The sequence below is a fragment of the Cervus canadensis genome, chromosome 30 (genome assembly GCF_019320065.1).
Source record: "Cervus canadensis isolate Bull #8, Minnesota chromosome 30, ASM1932006v1, whole genome shotgun sequence".
NCBI lineage: Eukaryota > Metazoa > Chordata > Mammalia > Artiodactyla > Cervidae > Cervus > Cervus canadensis.
The window spans coordinates 31,512,540-31,533,128 of record NC_057415.1 but is presented as its reverse complement, the minus strand read 5'-3'; the positions used below and the strand labels follow the sequence as shown (position 1 = coordinate 31,533,128).

Sequence of the window (20,589 nt, the reverse complement as noted above, 5' to 3'; positions counted from 1 at the left end):
CCTCTAGGTTGTCACAGAGCACCAGGTTGAGCTCCCGGTGTCACCCAGCAAATTCCCACTTGCTATCTGGTTTATATATGGTAATGTATACGTTTCCATGCTACTCTCTCCATGTGCCCCACCCTCTCTCCCACACTGTGTCCACAAGTCTGTTCTCTATGTCTACATCTCCACTGCTGCCCTGCGAACAGGTCCATCAGTACCTTCTTTCTGGATTCCATACACCTGCATTAATATACAATATTCGTCTTTCTCTCTCTGACTTACTTAGCTCTGTATAATAGGCTCTAGGTTCATCCACCTCATCCATCAACTCAAACGCATTCTTTTTTAAAGCTGAGTAACATTCTAGGCCTTACGTGACCTGGTCTTGCTACCTCCCTGATCTCAGCTCCTCTGACTCTTCACCTCACTCCCTCCACTCCAGCCATGCAGGACTTCTTTGCCATTTCCTGAACATACAACGCTGGGAAAGATCGAAGGCAGGAAGGGAAGGGGATGACAGAGGATGAGATGGTTGGATGGCATCACCAACTCGATGGACGTGAGTTTGAGCCAGCTGCGGGAGTTGGTGATGGACAGGGAGGCCTGGCGTGCTGCAGTCCGTGGGGTCGCAAAGAGTCAGACACGACGGAGCGACTGCACTGAACTGAACATACCAAGCAATCTCCTAACTCAGGGCCTATGCCTTACTGTTACCTCTGTCTGGAAAGTTCTTCACCCAGATAGTCACGTGGCTTGTTTCTCCACTTCCATCAGGTCTCTGCACAAATGCCACATTAGCAGAATAGCCTTACGTAAGCACCCTATATAAATTACATCACAATCACCACCACCACCACACCACACTCCCTGCCCTCCCTTCCCATGCTTCTTTGCCATAGCACTCATCAACATCTGATATAAATTAATTAGAAAAAGTGAATTACACCTTTGTTTATTGTCTCTTTCCCCTGGAATGAAAGCCTCTCGATAGCAAGGACTTTGTTTTGTTCACTTCTATTTCCCAAGTAGCTACTATAGTTTCTAGCATGTAGTAAACACCTATTAAGTAGCTGATGAAAGAATGAATCAATAGGAGGTTATGGTAGTGTAGTAGTGTAGTGAAGTTGCTCAGTTGTGTCCAACTCTTTGCAACCCCGTGGACTGTAGCCTACCAGGCTCCTCTGTCCATGGGATTTTCCAGGCAAGAGTACTGGAGTGGGTTGCCATTTCCTTCTCCAGGAGGTTAGGTAGATCTGATGGGAAAAATCACATTGAATTGATATACTTAATTTTGATTAGACTTCTCTTTCAAATTGCTGGCTAAAAAACTTGCATTTCAAAACACAAATAAGATGAATAGCAGATGTTTCAGGAAAAATAAACAACCTACTTCAAAGAACTCTGCAGTATTTTTAAGGACCTATGTGGCCAACTTTGACAAGTCCTTTAAGATGAGAAGTCATAGAGCAAGATGACCTATGAGACTGTCCTCTGTGCTCACAGTGGGAACTCCAGGGGATGACACGGCCCTGGGAGTGACCCACATTCTGCAGTACCCTCTTGTGGCCCCGCAGTGGGTCTGGTATGGAGTTTCTAAGCTGCTTTCATTTGTATTCCAAAATCATAACTATTTAGAAACCAGAGACCTGAAAGTTAGTATTAAAACAAATACAAACTAGAAACTATTGTATATAGGATGGATAAACAACAAGGTCCTATTGTTTAGTACAGGGAAAATATATTCAATATCCTATAAAAAACCATAATGAAAAATAATATAAAAAAAGAATACATATGTATAGCTGAATCATTCTGTTGTACACCAGAAACTAATACAACATTATAAGTCAACTATACTACAGTAAAAACATTTTTAGTACAAACTAAAAACAGGGAAATATTCCCAAGTGTGGGGTATAAGACCACAGAAGTAGACTGGCGTCTGGCTGTGGTCTCTTAAGACCAGTTCTGTCACTAATTGGTGGTGTGACAATAAGGAATCAGCTACAGTCTTGGAGCTTCTGCTCCCTCCACTAGGAAAGAGGAGGTTCAGCCAGAAGGACTCTATAATCACTTTGCAACTCTGAAATGTTTTGAGTTTGTGATCTCTAAAACTGAGGAGTTCAACTCTTCCAAGTGAAGCTTTCAGTCATAACATCTCCAATTTAAAAAAAGATAGGCTTATTACAAATGAGTTCACATTTCTTTCTACAACAGATGGCATTCTCTCAAAACATGAGGCCTACCTTCCCTGTCTCCATCCTCATCAGAACACTGATGCAGGTAAATGGATGTAACAGCTTGCATTTCCTTAAATATACTCCAGGGCTCAGATGTTGTCTAAGTCAACAACTCAACTGCTTGAATGAATAAAATCAGTCTGTTGGCCAACCCTGGTGCTCTTTGTGGACTGATGTTTTGGCAGCAAGTTTCTGCTCCATTTCTAATCCTGCTATGTATAAGCAACATGACATTGATCAAGGCAAAACTACTAGGTATAAAATAAATAAGTTACAAGAATATAATATACAACACAGGAAATACAGTCAATATTTTATGATAACTGTATGGAGTATAGTCAATAAAATTATCTATTACTATGCTGTACACTGAAACTAATATAATGTTGTAAGTCAACTGTTCTGATGCGAAGAGCTGACTCATTGGAAAAGACCCTGATGCTGGGAAAGACGGACGGCAGTAGAAGGGGATGCCAGAGGATGAGACAGTTGGATGGCATCACCTATTCAATGGACATGCGTTTAAGCAAGCTCTGGTAGATGGTGAAGGACAGGGAAACCTGGAGTGCTGCAGTCCATGGGGTGCAAAGAGTCAGACACAACTGAGCAAGTGAACAACAACAAAGTCAACTGTACTTCAATTAAAAAAAAAATTTGAGCCAATCTACATATCGATCTACAAAACAAGATCATTTGAGCCTTTCCTTATCAACAAGTCATTGTGAGGATCCAGTGAGGTAATGCATGGTATAGCTTAGTAATACTATTATGTGAATATGAGATAGTATTATCATAATATTGGACTTTGAAAGCCAATCTAAAACCAAATGGAACTGCTGAGAGATCAGGAAGAATCTTTGAACCTTCAAGTATTTGAATAGTGTGTATATCAGATCTCTCTCCATTCACAGTACACATTCAGGGATGTTGTGGCAGGAAAAAAAGAGAGTTTTGAGTCGTAGGCCAGAATTTCACATCCCAGCTTTTGGGTTTATGAGTGGTGAGGTTTCAGGAAAGTTCATCACTTTGGGCCTGTGTAAAAGTTTGTTTGAGGAGTCTCAACTCTTTGGAGGTAAAATGCAGAACACTTTTATTTTCTTACCACCTGTTCTGTGTGGACTCCTCTTTTCTGCTGGATTGCAGATTCCCTCAAGGATAAATCCTCCAGATTCTACTGCTTTCCAGGAATTCTATTTGTATAAAAGCGACATTTTTTTTTTGGCTCAACCTTTTAATATAAAAAATTCACTGATGTACAAAAATGCAAAGTGTGACAGTGACAACATAAGAAAATCTGTGATTGAAAGTCCCCTCGAGTGCGCGTGGTGGTGCACACACCCGCCCACACGTACTCTGGCGTGGAAACACAAACTAATGCAAACCAGTCCTACCAAGAAGCACCGACATATGTTCTCCATTCCACCAACCACAGATCGACATCTACTCCAAACATTCAGTAACAAAAAGTACAGCATCTTCCAGGAACAGCAAGGCAGACTTCTTACTCACGATGGACCAGCACAAGTAAACCCAGCAAAAAGAGCACAACGTACTTAAATTTAGGATAGTCATTCATGAGGATCGTCACAATCCCAATATAAGGAACAAATCCCCTTGCTCTCCCCACAACATCTTTTTTCTCTAACCAATGTTGTCCTTGTTTATAGAGGCCTCGGTCATCAACTGCATTATTATCTCCTTTGGTTAAAAACTTGATATGTCCATTTTGCTTTTCATGAATCTTCAAGACTCGGTGAACTATAGGAATCTCTCTTCCTTCTATCCTAAAAACAACAATTTCTCCCACTCGTATGGGATCTTCAACTCGATTTGTTAGAAAGAGATCTCCTCTATGAAATGCAGGTTCCATGCTGCCACTGAGCACCACTACAATCGGACCTTCACTTCTGGTTATGACCATTAACCCCTTCCAGATCATTAGTGTCGAGGAGACAATCATTCCAAAATTTAGGACTTGATAATAGAGCTGCCTCTTGTTCATCCGCCACATATCATCCAAAAAATCTAGAGACCAAAAGCGACATTTTAAAATCTCATTTCCAACTGTTCAATGCCGGTACACAGACATATAGTGGTTGTTTGTATAACAACCTTTCATCCTTGCTGCTGCTACTTCTGAGTTGCTTCAGTCATGTCCAATTTTGTGCGACCCTATAGACGGCAGCCCACCAGGCCCCTCCACCCCTGGGATTCTCCAGGCAAGAACACTGGAGTGGGTTGCCATTTCCTTCCCCAAAGCGTGAAAGTGAAAAGTGAAAGTGAAGTCGCTTAGTCGTGTCCGACTCTTAGCGACCCCATGGACTGCAGCCTATCAGGCTCCTCCGTCCATGGGATTTTCCAGGCAAGAGTACTGGAGTGGGGTGCCATTGCTTTCATCCATAGACCCTGCTAAATTCATAGTTTGAGCAACTTTTTGAAGACTTCTTAATTTTCTCTAGAAATAATCATTATTCTATGAGAAAAGACAGGTTTTCCCCCCTAGCTTTTTTCTTCTATTCTTCTTCTACTTATGTTTTCCTAGTATGCCTTTAAAAATTATTAATTAATTTTTATTTTGGCCATGCCTAGGATGCCTTTTATTTCATTCTTCAAAATTGATGCACCCATCAGAAAGCCCTTAGAGGCAGCTGTTGTTTCTCTAAAGTAGACACTCTGAGCAGCAGGCTCTAGGGGCAGCTGTGAGAAAATGGGGAGGAAGATTCCACTTGACCCCTTATACACAGTGTCCTTATCTTTTATACCTTAATTTTTATTGAAGGGTAGTTTAAAATTTACAACGTTACCATGCTGTGTTCGTTTCTACTTTACAGCAAAGGAAATCAGCTATGTGTGAAGTCGCTCAGTCGTGTCCGACTCTTTGCGACCCCATGGACTGTAGCCCACCAGGCTCCTCCATCCACGGAATTTTCTAGGCAAGAGTACTGGAGTGGGTTGCCATTATATATATCTATCTTCTCCCTTTTGGACTTCTTTCCCATTCAGGCCACCACAGTGCATTAAGTAGAGTTCCCTGTGCTATATAGAATGTTCTCATTAGTCACCAATTTTATACATAGTATCAATGGCGTATAGTGTCAATCCTAATCTCCCAATTCAACTCACTCCCCCCTCCCCCTTGGTTTCCATATGTTTGTTCTCTATATCTATGTCTCTATTTCTGCTTTGCAAATAAGATCATATTTTTCTAGACCATTTTTCTAGATTCTACACAGATGTATTAATATACAATATCTTCTTCTTTAGATTGGGAATAGTAATTCACCCTTCCAGGTATGCTATGAGAGAAACACAAGGTCATGTTAAAAAATGATGTGTGGCAAATGCAATACACTGCACATAGTTGGTATTCAGGAAATGAATACTAATTTTTGGTAATACTGGAGTCAGGAAGATTCTCAGTTTAGAAGCCGACTATATAATGATTATCTGTGCCTCTTGCCACCTGGAAGACACAATTGAGATTTTCCATGCTTAGACACCAAGACCATGTTAGGCAAGTTGGCAGTCCTCTATCTGGTCTCAGACTTTTTAGATCCAATACCTAAATGTTGTAATCATTTTGAAAAAACATAATAAGAACAAAACCTTAAAACTAGAAAGAGACCATCCATTTTACAAGTAGTAATAATGTTTGAACAGGTTTCTTTAATTTGGTTCTTTGAAAGCACAAGCTTTGGAACCCAATGAGTGAACTGCTTATAGATTTGCTAAACAATGTAGGGTCAAAATTCACTAATTACAGTGCGTGTCAACTAGTTATTTTCTTGTAGGATTGTCAGTTGCTCTCACTATGAGAGCAGTGAATGCATCTAGCTAAAATTAGCAACGTTCCAGTTTTATTCTTGGTCTTGTTTTCCTTTGACTTTTCATGCTTGTGCGCCTGGCTTACTTCTTTTTGTCTGCGGTGAGGCCTCTGGCATGCTTCAGTTCAGTATACAGTGGCTGCTGCTGTCGCCTCTAACATTTCATTTGCTTCTGCCTCTTTTCAGACACACACTTGGCAGAGGAAGTGACACTTCTCCGCATTATCATGCCAGACGCCACCCTTGGCCACATGGTCAGGGAGTCAATGAGTTTATTAGGCACTTCCCCAGGTTTTAAAGGACACATTCCAAATCTGTTGTCACAGGACACGTGGATCCACTGGTCACTTCCTTCCAGCTTTGACTGACCATTCAGGCTACTGGGGATATTGCTCTGTGTGTTGATTAGACTAACCACTGGTCCTTAAGTCTTTTCCACCACATCTCTGTAAGCTACTCTGATCATGTGGTTCCCAGGGTCCCTCTGATGTCTTTTGATCCAGAACAGTGATCTCCTAACCGTTTTTTTGTTTCTCTTAGGATTTAGGATGAGAAGGAATGCTTCCGGACAAAATCCTTCCCAAGTGATATCTCCCTAGAGATTAAAGAATCTTTTGCTATGTTGTCTTATCCTAATCAATTTCAAATGCTTTCTGGTTCTCCCACAATGATGTCAAAGATCAGAATGACTAAGCTTAATGTGCAAAAGATATGGCTTAACTGGGCAACTATTCATGCTCATAAGCATTCAGTTCATTAAAGCTATTTAACTCTTTTCTGTCAATTATTCTTGGGTTGCACATTCATACCAATATTTTAGCTGTGATCAAGGGAAAAGAGGCTTTTTCTAGCCTTCATAAAGGGGCCATTAAATCTTTTCAGTTATGCAGTAAAGGTTAGCATGTGTCACTGCCTTCCACTAGAACTGAAGAAAGGATCACTCATCTTACTAGGACTATTGTTTGGCCATGGCAACTGTAACTTAAGAGTCTTATGACACCTAGACCACTTTTTGAACATGTCTTGTAATATATTGACTCATTCAACTTCAATTTACATGACCAATTGCTCTCATGTTCATAGTCACGATGGAGTAAAAGAGATTGCTTCCACAGTGTGTGGTTATCCACCCACTCACAAATGTATGTGGGTTTGAAACCATTCTCTTTTTTTTTTCTTTTTTTTTTGCACAGCACTAGACCTGTGAGACCTGTTTTCCATATAGATAACTAAGGGCAAGACAAGACACAGGGCATTTTAACCCTGCTTATGCCTTGAAGAAGTCTGATCCCATATGTTGGGATGGTTAGTGATTTTCCAGACTCCAGAAATCAGTGTGAATTTGGCCCATAGCCCATGAGCAGACAACTTTCTCGCACTAGGAAATGACCTCAGCATAGACTAAAGATAACCACCGTGGGAGAAACGCCCACTTGAATTTTTTCTTTACATTTGGCCCCATTCCTTAACATCTGAGAGCCAGAGAGATGGCCTGTCTTCCAAAGCCTGTTGCACATAAACAGAAGACAAACCCAAGTCACGGACTAAAAGGCTGGGGGAAAAAATGAATCTTTGTCCTGCTTCTCTTCTTCCCATCATCAGCATGATGATGAGATGCAGAAGGTCCGACTTGCCATTGATGCTTTGAACAAAACTCACCAACATTCCACGGAAAATCTATTAAGTGATAATTAGCATCTACACCATCTGTCCCTTTCCACTAGGCTCACACAGCATCTTTGGAGAGTAGAACAGAGTGAAGGGAACAAAGTTCTTAACCACGTAATAGGAATTTCAGTTTTTTAAAAAAGTGATTTCTTGACTCCATGATTAACTTGCTGCGTGACTACAGGCATTCATCAGGTCTTTCTATGCTTAATTCCACAGCTTTAAAAATGGAACTCACTGGACTAAGGCCTTGGCTCCCTGTAGTATATAATTCGAGCAGGGATTTTGCTCTAGGAAGTTGGCTTTAATTGAGGCTCACAAGATGCAGGAAGTCTTAGAACCACAGTTTCCAACAGTTCTCAGAGAGCATGCACATGTGCATATGCACACAGTTCTTCCCTGCATCACTAGGAGACCATAAAGAATGGTGGATCCAAGCTCTACTTGAGGCTGAGTTGCTGGGGAAACGATCAGCATCAGCCACAAAGGAGCTTCAGGAAAAGGCCTGTGGATTTAGTGTCCAGGGCAATAGCCAGGCCCTGAGGACAACTTTTGTCTGAGTGGCAAGAGTAGCACAGAGAGCGGGAGAACCCTCCAACTATGCTTAGAGAACAAGCTTAAGTTCTCATCAATCTCTTGACCAAGGTAGTGTTTGAGAAGGGAGTTGCTAGTATTTCTGTATGCCCTTGGACAAACAGCTTGGCCCCCAAGAGAATTGCATCCTTGGGAAGGTGTTTTGTTTCCCACATTGACTGAGGAAATGTAAATGTGTTTGTCAAGATGGAAGTGAAGAGGCTTCGATTTATTTCTCCAGGGATGGGAATGGCTGAGTTCATTGCTCTAGGGCCTTGTGATTACTCAGTAGATGGGCCCTCTTTCCACCTGCTGCATTGCTTTTGACCACTTTACAAAATATCCTAACTTCTTGGGAATATAAACATTTCGGAAATTATAGAAAATTTAGCTTCACTTTTCTTCTTCTGGGGTAATTAGTTGGTTCCAACATACAGATCCATTCCTGAAGATGTCAGCGGCTAAAGGGTGTGAAGTTAAAATGTCATGGAAACCATTTGACAAGAATTTCTTACCTCTTTATACATTCTAAGGAGCTCTTCTTTTGATTCCAAGTATTAAAACTCCTAAAGCAGGCTGTTCAATAATCACCTGAAATGAGGGAAATATTCTATATCTATGCTTTCAGTATCACAGACACTAGTCACGTGTGGCTACTGAGCACTTGAAATGTGTCTAGTGTGATTGAAGAACTGATTCTTAATATTATTTCATTGTAATTAACTTAAATTTAAATAGACATATATGCCTAACAGCTATATATTAGCTTTATTAAATAAGGTTAAGCATTCAATTTATAATTTATTCTCTTGGTACCAGCTACAAATGCTAGTTATGATGCATTATTTGTGGTCATCTAGATTGATTCCCCAGGACAAGGCTAAAAGGGAAAATGACTGTAAGATTCTTAAAACACTTAACATTATCTAAAAAGGAAGTAATTGAGCTTATCAACAGATGAATGGATAAAGAGGATGTGGCAAATATATACAATGGAATGCTACTCAGCCATAACAAAGAACGAAATAATGCCACTTGCAGCAATGTGGATGCAACTAGAGATTTAGGTGAAGTAAGTCAGAAAGAGACAAATACCATATGCTATCACTTTTATGTGGAATCTAATACATGGCACAAATGAACTTCTCTACAAAACAGAAAGACTCATAGACATAGAGAACAGACTTGTGGTTGCCAAGGGGAATTGAGGTGGGCATGGAAGGACTGGGAATTCGGGGTTAGTGGATGCAAAGTATTACATATTGAATGGATAACCAACAAGGCCCTACTGTAAAACATATAGAACTATATTCAATATCCTGGGATAAACCATAATGGAAAAGAATATAAAAAATGTATAACTTAGTCACTTTGCTGTACAGCAGAAATTAACACAACATTGTGAACCAACTATACTTCAATTTTAAAAAGTCAATTAAAATAAAAATAAAAAGGAGATAATTGAGTAGAGGAAATACAGTAAGTGAAGTGAAAACGAAACGAACTCTAGACTCTGCCAAGAAAAAGAGAAGTCAGTTATAATTACGGTCTCTCCCTTGTGCTTACAATAAGTCAAGGTTAAATCATCTAGAATCTGTTTGAGTTGTTCTTTAATCAAACTGCTCAAACATGGCTGCATCACTTCTATGCAATGATGTATTAACCACTGAATTTCAACTACCCAGACCATCTTCTAGTTTCTTACAAGCCTTCTTTTGTGGTGCAAAAGCAATTATGATTTTAAGTGGCTGACGGCAACAACTTTCCATTTCCTGCAACATCAAAAGCAAAATTCTTTCCTGCACTGGGCTGCACAATTGCTATATGTGGTAACAGTAGAAAGAAAAAAATTCCCTGATGATTTCCAGATTGATCCCCAAATGATTATGCTAAATGCCATGATTAAAACTGAGGGCAAATTTGCATAGAGTAGGTTGCCTTCTCTGGGAGATGAAAAGCCATTGGGTTATAAACGGTCAACCTTGGAAGGGATTCAGCCTGGTTCAGTGTCATTCAACAAATGAGGAATTGGCCTTGGATGCTAGTTGAAAGCAAAGCCAGGATGAGATATAAGGGGTGGGAAAAAGGGCACACTTAATGGGTTTATGTTCGGTGCCCACTAGGGTATTTATCCACGTATCACAGCTTCTATGCTTACCCTGCTTAGCCATTACATCAAACAGAGTACTTCTTCACATTCTCCATTTGGGATGTACTCCCCTAAAGTATTGTTGACCAGTGCAGAACTATCTGAAGGTTCTCTAGCAAAGGAGAGGTGTGAGCTTCCATCACACACCACACTCTGAACAAACAAACAGACATTCCTTGTCTGTTTCTCTCCCACCCAGGCTCCCCCTTGAGTGAAGCCAATGGGAAGACAGAGCGGAAGATGTGTTTCTCCACAACTCTTTCCCAAGAAGCATCCTGTCTCTTGTCTTTAAGCTCCCTCATCCTCTCTTCCAAGCTTCTAAACACCTCTCGCCTTTCTTAAACCCAGCATCAACCAGGACATTCTTTTAAAAACCCTTCAGTGGCTTCCCAACCCACTTGGGATAAAATTCAAACTCCTTGCCCAAGCCTCTCTACATGATCCTCCCTGCCCACCTCTCAACCCTGTCACCTACCATGCATCCCTCCCTCTACTCACCCTGGTCAGTTGATCTCCTTGGGGAATTCCATCAAACACTGCAAGGTCGTTCCAGCTGCAGGGTCCTTGTACTTCAGAGACTTCTGCCTAGAACCCCCTTCCACCCTGGGTTGTGTATTTCTTTCTCCATTGGCTCAGAGAGAAGCCGTCTCTGAGTATCCTTTCTACTCCAGGCATTCTCAAAATTCGTGCCCTGGCTTTATTTTTCCTCCCTAGCACTCACCATGAGGCACATATTATTCATTTTTTGGACTATTTCCTTATTATCTGCCTCCCTCAACTAGAAGGTAAATTTCAGATGATCAGGGTCTTTGTCTGCCTTGTTCGCCCATATCCCAAATGTCCATGTATTGAATAAATGCATTTAAGCAATGTAGCTCTGTTCTAACACTTCCAAGCTTATACATTCACCACCCATCCATCTGATAACCAAATAAAAAATCCTCCAACTACTATCATCTACCTACCTTAGATGACAGCAATAAATTATAAATAAAATAAAAATTCTCCCCAAGGGGTATCTCATTAATCATCATAGAAACTTGTCAGGGAGATGTTATTACAGGCATTGAATATATGAGGACCTGATGAGGATACAGTGGGGCTGAGCTGCTCACACCTTTTTGCCTCCAAAGCTGGTACTATTTTCATCACACCCTACCCTCCCAGTCTTCTGAAGCAATGTACTTGAGAACTTTTGGGAAAACCCAAAAGAAGGGAACACATGGAAGGATCATTATTCTTTTGTGTAATGTCTTTCACCAGCGTTGGTCTTGTGCATCGGTCCTTGCATACTTTCCAAGCCCACAACGAAGCCCTTCCTTTAGAGGAAGACTGGTCTCATAGGGATTTTCCTGTCTCATCGTCCTTTGTGTCCTGCTAAAGGCACTAAGATGCGGGGCTTCCCAAATCACTGACCTGGCTGTATACCCACCCAGAATGTAATTTATGGCACCATCTACCATCCCTATTCAGCCCTGTAGCTGGAACAAGAATTAAAGCCCAGGTGCTCTCACTTGGCACCTCAGGCCAAATAAGGTAGAGATCTTCTCTTCCTCCTCTCTGCTGACACACAGGTCACATATATGAGTATAATCCTGCATCAGGATAGTGCCAACTTCCAACCAGAAAGCTGCCAACTCCAACTTTACTGTCCTCAGAACACATATAGGAGTACAATAAGATCAAACCCTAGATCATAAAACTCACACTTAAGGTCTATCAAGATAAAGGATAATCAGGCAGTCAGATAACGCGAAGATAAAAATACCCTAATTTACAACTTCACTTTTGTGTACAATTCAGTTCACTATTCTTTCTACTGAATACAAAAAGGTGATTGTATTGGGGACACAAGTAAATTTTTTCATTATTTTCAGAAAGGATAGAAGATGGGACAAACAGGTTAAGGTTAGATTTGCTGAAACTAACCTACTTCAAGATATTTGAGTACTACTCCCATCATTTGATGTGGAAAAGAAAGGAAATATGACCAATATAAGTCAATTCATTCATACAGCCTTAGTGATTCCTTGATTCATTGGCAGGAGGGCAGATATGGGATCATTAGGAAAAAATCAGGAATTAAGACAATTTTCTCTGTAATTATTTATGAATAGTTCAGTGTGTTTCAGTAGGTATATGCATATATGAGTTAACTTTAATATACACTCCAGGTGTGGTTAATAACATCTGCAGTGTATAATAAGAAATTCATATTTCAGGATGATTGTTTAGCTTTTGATCGGACCTTACTGGAAGTTGGGCTTCCCTTGTAGCTCAATCGGTAAAGAATCTGCCTGCAGTGCAGGAGACCCGGGTTCAATCCCTAGGTTGGGAAGATCCCCTGGAGAAGGAAATGGCAGCCCACTCCAGTATCCTTGCCTGGAAAATCTCATGGACAGAGGAACCTGGTGGGCTGCAGTCCATGGGGTCGCAAAGAGTCGGGCATGACTGAGCGCCTAACACTTACTTACACTACTGGAAGTCATAGGCAAGCACTTAAAGAATAGCTAGCTAAATCGACACCAGATGGTTTGTTAATTAGCACAAGGGAAGCTACACCTTGTTTTCCACTGGCAAATGAGTACTACTCAAGATACGCAGTTGGTTAGAAAGACTGCGGACACCCCTGTCTTTGCGTAAGTAGGGTATGTGATCTAATGAACCCAGCAGACTGACCTTTGGAAATGACTATGTCTCCATTCTCTCTTTTTTAACCTTTTTATTTTGTACTGGAGGATAGCCAATTAATAATACTTTCATCGTTTCAGGTGGACAGCAAAGGGACTCAGCCATACATATACATGCATTGTTCCCTATTCTGTTTTGTGAAGCATCCTGGGGTAAAGGGTGATTATTACTCCTTAAGGACTCTTTGTATGCATATACCTACTCTCTGAAAAGGCAATAGCTGTTTTTTAAGAAACAGTGATTTCTAAAATTGTCTTATATTTCTTAAGCCAAATTCAAAGTCTCAGAAGCACCCTATTGGCAAAAACATGGCAGTTAGCCAAAGACCAACTGTAGACGAATTTACTCCTGGTAGGGCAGTCCCAGGCAATATTCTAGAATAAGTCAACATTATGCAACAGCCTTATTAAAAACTGGCAGGGAGGAACCTGCCAACTTCTAGAAATGGTTCATCACCTCACAAAGATAATTGGCCTAATATAATGCTTACGTTGTGGCTAAAGTCCAACTTCTGGCCAATGTCCACAGCAGGACATTTATGAATTGGGGTTTTATTTGCACTTTGATTGTGAAGGTTTGTTATTTATTACCTTATGCAAGATTTTATTCACGAATTCCTGCTGCAAATTATTAGACGGCTGAAATTCATGTCTCCATTCCTTTGCTCACACTGTTCTCTTTGACTATAATCCCTTTTCCTCCATTCCCTCCTTCCTTCTTTGACCAAGACCTCCTACTCAATCTTTGATACCCATTTCCAGAACTCTCCTCTGGAGCTTGTTTGGTTTCTGTCTCCTCAAGGCATTTGCTTACCACTATAGTGCATTTATTCATCCAAGATAATTATTGAATGCCTGCCGTATGCAGTCACTGTGCTAAACTCTAGGAACTCAGCAGTGAGCAAGACAGAGTCCATGCTCTTTTATTAATTTGGAAGAAAATCAACCTTAATATAATTTAAGACCAAATCATAGCATTCTCACTCACAAACTTTCACAATACAAGTTCCTCTCTTTTAGGAAACAAATGGTCCTCTGGGGGCAGAAATACATTTCCTGGTAGCCTAATTGCACAGAAAGGATAACAGGTCCTCCAAGAATGCCAAACTCTAGCCAAGGGACTACCTTGCATTCTGGGAGAATTTGCTTTCTTGTGTTTTTGGCAGAATAGCCACAAGGCAGGTGCTTCTAATTAATCCCCAGCTTAAGCTGAGGTCTGTCATACTGCACTGACAGCAGAATTACATTCAGTCTCCTCTGCTAAAGGGCTGATGTGGTAAGTTTGATATAATTGTCCCCTCAATCAAAAACCACCTGTGGAAGAGATCCGGTCTTCAAGATATCTTTGGCTATACGGGTCTGTTTGTGCCTGTCATGACCTGTGCTGATATTTTCAAAGAATTAAGCAGCAGTTTGAAATGTTGGGAAAGTATGTTCCCCTTCTAAGTAGCCAGCACCCCATTTGGGACACATTAATTTGGAGGTGTTTGGTGGAGGTCCAGGTGGCTGCCGTGGGTCGGTAGGAACGCACCTAGAGTATTAATGCAGCCACTCTTTGGAAGGTTTATTACCTGGCTGCGTGTCACCTTTGATGAAGGGACAATCAAACAGCATGAAATATGGTGCAGTAGAAAAACCTTGTGTCCTCATAGAGTCTAAAAAAATCCCAGTAGGATTTGAAAAAGAGTAGCTGCCAAAAGATAACAAAACAAACCTCTTCAGGGATATCTCAGTTCAACATGTTGTTAAAATATCCCAAGACCTTTCTCAGCACATATATTATTCAAAGGTCAAAAAATTCCCTGTGCAAATACCTAAAATATCTACAGGATGTTTCAGCGAAATGCCACATTAAATTATTTCTCCAGTACCGTTCAAGGCTTTGGTTGCAGAATGGGTGGGAGGGGGCAGGGTGAGTCTGACATCCAGCCAGCTCTTGGAGGCCATCTTGGGGGTGAGGTGGTTTTCACTGGCCTTACCCAGGGGAAAAAAGTATTTTCCTACATATTCCTGTATTAAAATTTTTGCACAAGGTCATGTATATTTGTGTTGGTAACGTTAATTAAAACAAGTGTAGGCATGGTGAAGATGACAGAAAAGAAAGACTTCATCTCCTCCCACAGGTGGGATTCCCTGGTGATTCAGATGGTAAAGAATCCACCTGCAAGGCAGGAGACCCAGGTTTGATTCCTGGGTTCGGGAGATCCCCTGGAGAAGGAAATGGCAACCCACTCCAGCATTCTTGCCTGCTGAATCCTATGGATGGAGGAGTCTGGCAGACTGCAATCCATGGGGTCACAAAGAGTCGGACATGACTGATTGACTAACACTTTCACTTCCTCCCACAGGCACACCAAAACTACAAATATTTACAAAACAACTATCCACAAGAATAATCTGGAGACTAGCAGAAAAGATTTTCCACAATTGAAAATATAAAGAAAGAACTGCACCGAGACAGGTAGGAGGGGTGGAAATGCAGTATAGTCAAGACCCTCATCCCTGGCTGCGTACATGTGGGCTAAGTCACTTCAGTTGTGTTCAACTCTTTGTCAGGACAGCCCTCCTCTGTCCACAGGATTCTCAAGGCAAGGATATTGGAGTGGGTTGCCATTTCCTCCTCCAGGGGATCTTCTCAACTCTGGGATTGAACCTGTGTCTCCTGCATCGCCTGCATTAGCTGGCAGGTTCTTTACCACTAGAGCCACCTAGTAAGTCCCTCATCCCTGGGTAGGCAATCTATAAGTAGGAGGATATTACAATTGTAGAGGTTTTCCCCAAAGAATGAAGGGTCTGAGCCCCAAATATGGACTCCCCAACCTGGGGTCCTGTGTCATGACAATGAGTGCCAAGAACATCTGGTTTTGAAGGCCAGAAGGGCTTATTCACAGGGCTTCCCCAGTGGCTTGGTGGTGAATGAATCCACCTGCCAATGTGGGAGACCCTGGGTCAGGAAGATCCCCTGGGACAGGAAATGGTAACCCACGCCAGTATTCTTGACTGGGAAATCCCAAGGACATAGGAGCCTGGCAGACTATTAGACTATGGGGGTCACAAGAGTCAGATGTGATTTAACAGCTAAACCACCACCACCACAGGGCTTATTCACAGGAGACCCAGAAAGCAGTAGGGATCGGAGAGTCCACTCTGAAAGGGCTCATGCAAAACTGACATACAGTGAGACCCAGGGCAGAGGCAGTAATGTTAAAGAAGCCTGGGTTAGACCCACGTGCAGATGTTGGAGAGCCTTTTGGAGAGACAACTAGGACTCCTGGGGACATAGATGGAGTCAGCAGCCATATTCCAGAGCTCATTCTACCATGAGGTCACTAGCGCGGGTAAGTGCCATTTTGGAGTTTGCCCTCTAGCATTTTAGTGTTAGGGGTTTGGGCACCAGATCTGGGACCACCCCCTCTCTCTACTGGCCATGCAGCCAGCTGCAAGCAGACCCAGCCCCAACCACTAATAGGATGGTACCTACTCCAAGTCACCTGGGCTCCATAGTGTTAGTCACTCAGTCGTGTCTGACTCTTTGCGACCCCATGGACTGTAGCCCACCGGGCTCCTCTGTCTATGGAACTCTCCAGGCAAGAATACTGGAGTGGGTTGCCATTCCCTTCTCCAGGGAATCCTTTCCCACCCAGGGATCAAACCTGGGTCTCCTGCATTACAGGCAGATTCTTTACCATCTGAGCCACTAAGAATGAAATCTTGCCATTTGCAACAACATGGGTGGACCTACAGGGTATGATGCTAAGTGAAATAAATCAGACAAAGACAGATATCATATGATTGCACTTAAATGTGGAACGTAAGAAATGAACAAGCATAACAAAACAGAAACATTCTCATAGATAAAGAGAATAAATCAGTGGTTGCCAGAGGAAAATACGTTTGGGGATGAATGAAATAGGTGAGGGAGATGAAGAGATACACACTTCTACTTACAAAATAAAGGAGACATGGGATGAAATGTACAGCATGGGGAACACAATCAATAACACTGCAATAACTTTATATAGTGATAGATGGCTACCAGACTTATGGTGATAATCATTTTGTAATGCACAGAAATATAAAATGTTTCTATGTTGTATACCTGGAACTCACAAAGCTGTAGCTCAATTGTACTTCAAAAAATAATAGTAGTAATAAAATTTTCAAATATTTTAATTAAAAAACCAAATCTATATCAAATAGGATTCTTGAGGATGCAAGTGAAGGAAAAACTGCCCCCTAAAAACTTTGACTGAGCACTCAAAACTTCAAAGTACAGGGCTAGAACTGACTTGGGCTCAATCAATTTTAGAGCTCAATTGCTGTCAGCAGGACAAGATTTTTCTCAGCTTCCTTTACCTCTTCCTTCTGTGTGCTGCAATCATTTCCCATCTGCATGTGGTAGCAAGATGGCTGTGCCAACTCTAAGTTTCAAATCCTCTCAACTTTATGCACTTGATCAACCAGAGCTATAAGGCAAGGCAATTTGCTGAGACTCTCTGTGCCTCTGTTTCCACATCTGTAAAATGGGAATGTCAATAAGGTGTTAAACACATAGAAAATGCTTAAGGAATTTTAATGACAATTAAGTCAGCTTCCCAGGTGGCTCAGCAGTAAAGAATCCTCCTGCCACTACAGGAGATGTGGGTTCAATCCTTGGGTCAGGAAGATCCTGTGGAAGAGGAAATGGCAAATCACTCCTGTACTCTTGTCTGGAGAATCCCATGGACAGAGGAGCGAGGAGCCTGGTGGGGCTACAATCCATGGGGTCTCAAAGAGTTGGACATGACTGAGCACTCACACAAGCCAATGACAATTAATACTGTTGCTATTGTAACACAATTGAGGAACATTCATTTTCCTACCAGAAACTTCTAGAAATGAATTAAGCTACTAAATCTGCAAGATTTAATACTCTCTCACCAAGAGTGACCTTGCTTCTCAAAAAGCTTTGGCCTAACATTTGGTGACAGAAGCTGTGGGAACAGTAGGTTCAACAGAGATAGGCTGACACTGTGTGTTTGAATTCCTGACTAGAAAGCCATTTGCTCAACATTACTTCACTAAGATGTACCACGTGGCTAACCTCAAGGGGCAGCTTTGAAATATGTGTTTGAATTTTTTTAAAGAACACAGTAATTTGGAATAACAATTTAATCACTTTTGGGTAGACTGTGTTCCCATAGCAAGGAATGAATTGCCAAGCATGAAACTGGGCCAATCAAAGAGAAAGTGTAGACTTAAAACTTCACTTATTTACAGGTTGCTTCTGAACATTTAAACATTAACTACAGTGCAAGAAAAATATGACCATTAGGTAGTTTGATAAAGAGATCGTAGCTTCTCAATTTGCTTTTCACATCCTGTGCTTTGCCACCAGTAAAGTGGGCTGCTGCTGCTGCTGCTGCTAAGTCGCTTCAGTCGTGTCCAACTCTGTGCGACCCCATAGATGGCAGCCCACCAGGCTCCCCTGTCCCTGGGATTCTCCAGGCAAGAACACTAGAGTGGGTTGCCATTTCCTTCTCCAATGCATGAAAATGAAAAGTGAAAGTGAACTCGCTCAGTCGTGTCTGACTCTTCGTGACTCCATGGACTGCAGCCTACCAGGCTCCTCCGTCCATGGGATTTTCCAGGCAAGAGTACTGGAGTGGGGTGCCATTGCCTTCTCCGGTAAAGTGGGCTACCACACATTAAATCTTGAATAAAGACTCATTGTAGATTATTCTCATCTCACCTCCCTGACCATTTCCCACTAGCATCAGAACTCTAGTCTCAGCTCCCTTGAAGAGATAATAAACAAAGTCTTTGGGATTACATATGGAATCATAGAATTTTTGAATGTTGATAATGGACAAGAACTTGGCAGTGCTCTCATTCTACTTCTTCAATTGACTGGTGAAGAAACTGGAATCTAGAAAGATGGAGTAATTTCTCAAAGTCAACTGGCTAGCATCATAAAATTATCTCATCTCAGGGTTCATTACAGACCATCGACATCAACCTTCCACCACCTTTACATGATATGATTATGCTCACAGCAACCCTGTGGAGTTGGCAGGGCAAATACTATTACCAAAGACTTAGAGCATATGCCCAAGTAACTTCAATGAATTCACCAACACCAGGGTGTGGCAAAGAAAGGGAGAAGGGGAAAAGAGAGGTCAGAAAGCAGAGAACAAGCAAGAACAATTTAAATGGTACAGATATAATACACCCTAGTCTAGGTATCAAGATTACCTACCTGTTAACATAAAATATTGGTGATATGGTCAGATATTGCACTGAATCTATTCCAGAGTGCTCTGATTCTCGCTGATGGTTCAGTGAGGACTGGTAAGATCTTAAGATCTCTCTAGATTGTGCAGTCCAATAGACCTTGTTGGTGATCATGGAAATGTTCTAGATCTCACTGTCCAATATAGTATCCACTAGCCGTAGTTGGCAACTGAACACTTAACATGTAGTTAGTGATACTGAGAAACTAAGTTTTAATTTTATTTACTTTTAATTGATTCAAATTTAAACAGCCACAGGAGCCTGGTAGCTACCATATCAGACTATGAATCTTTAGATGAACTAAAGCTGTCCCAAAATGTAACAACTTGACTTGACCTATCAGCTTGTTTTTCTCTGATGGACCTAAAGGGGTAAAATAATGAACATTGACATCGGATCTCTCCATAAAATCTATATATGGCAGCACCCAAAGTAAATGCACATGAAGCAGTATTCTTTGTTGCAAACAATGGAAAATAAACTTAGCTAATTTAAGCAGAATAAGGGATTTATGATAGTACATTAGGTCAATCACAGAGTTTCTGGGAAGCCAGAAAACCAGGATTGGAGGGGTAAAGTGGCCTGCCTTCTTAACCCTGGGCTGTGGGATATTGAGTCCCAGCACAAGGATCCCTGCCAGAGCTGTATCCAGACCCTGGATAGATCTGCTGCTGCCACAGCTAGATTGGATTCCATATGGCACCTGATGCTTTGAGTTGCTGGTTTCAGATTCCCAGTCTGGGGCTGGGGCAGTTGATTGAGCCAAGGCCACATGCCTGTGCTCTAGCTGCAAGGGAGGCTAGAACAGCAAGAATCTGGCTTCTGTGAGGGGGACAGACTCATGAGCTTAAGAGTTCCCTTAACCAAAGGGAAGTACACCTGCCTCCTAGGCAAGGTGGCTAATGTGTTAGAGGTTCTAGGCTTCCTGGGAGATAAGTGGAGCTACAGAATTAAAGGCATGGGAGTTGGGGTAGGGGTTGGCATATGGCTCTGTCCACTGTCACTTGGAAAACAGAATATGTCAGAGAAATAGGAGGGAGGGGTGATTTGGCAAAAAAGAGAGTTTTAAGAGAGACAGTCAAGAGTTTTAGAGTAACTGCCATAATGAGTGAGATTTTGTGAAATGTAATATTTCCTTTGGCTAGTTTTTCATGTCACTTCAGAAAAAATTTACATTACTCTTTAAG

General features: G+C 41.6%; 2 protein-coding genes across 4 annotated transcripts in view; both read right to left on the bottom strand.

Moving 5' to 3' along the window:
- PALM2AKAP2 (PALM2 and AKAP2 fusion) overlaps positions 1-20,589 on the bottom strand; it is a 492,701-nt gene that overhangs the window by 393,372 nt on the left and 78,740 nt on the right. The window lies entirely within an intron of this gene.
- Positions 3,613-4,253, bottom strand: LOC122431716 (signal peptidase complex catalytic subunit SEC11A-like). The gene has a single exon (XM_043453116.1). It carries the CDS (start codon positions 4,234-4,236, stop codon positions 3,727-3,729), a length of 510 nt encoding a protein of 169 aa, XP_043309051.1. The 5' UTR covers positions 4,237-4,253; the 3' UTR covers positions 3,613-3,726.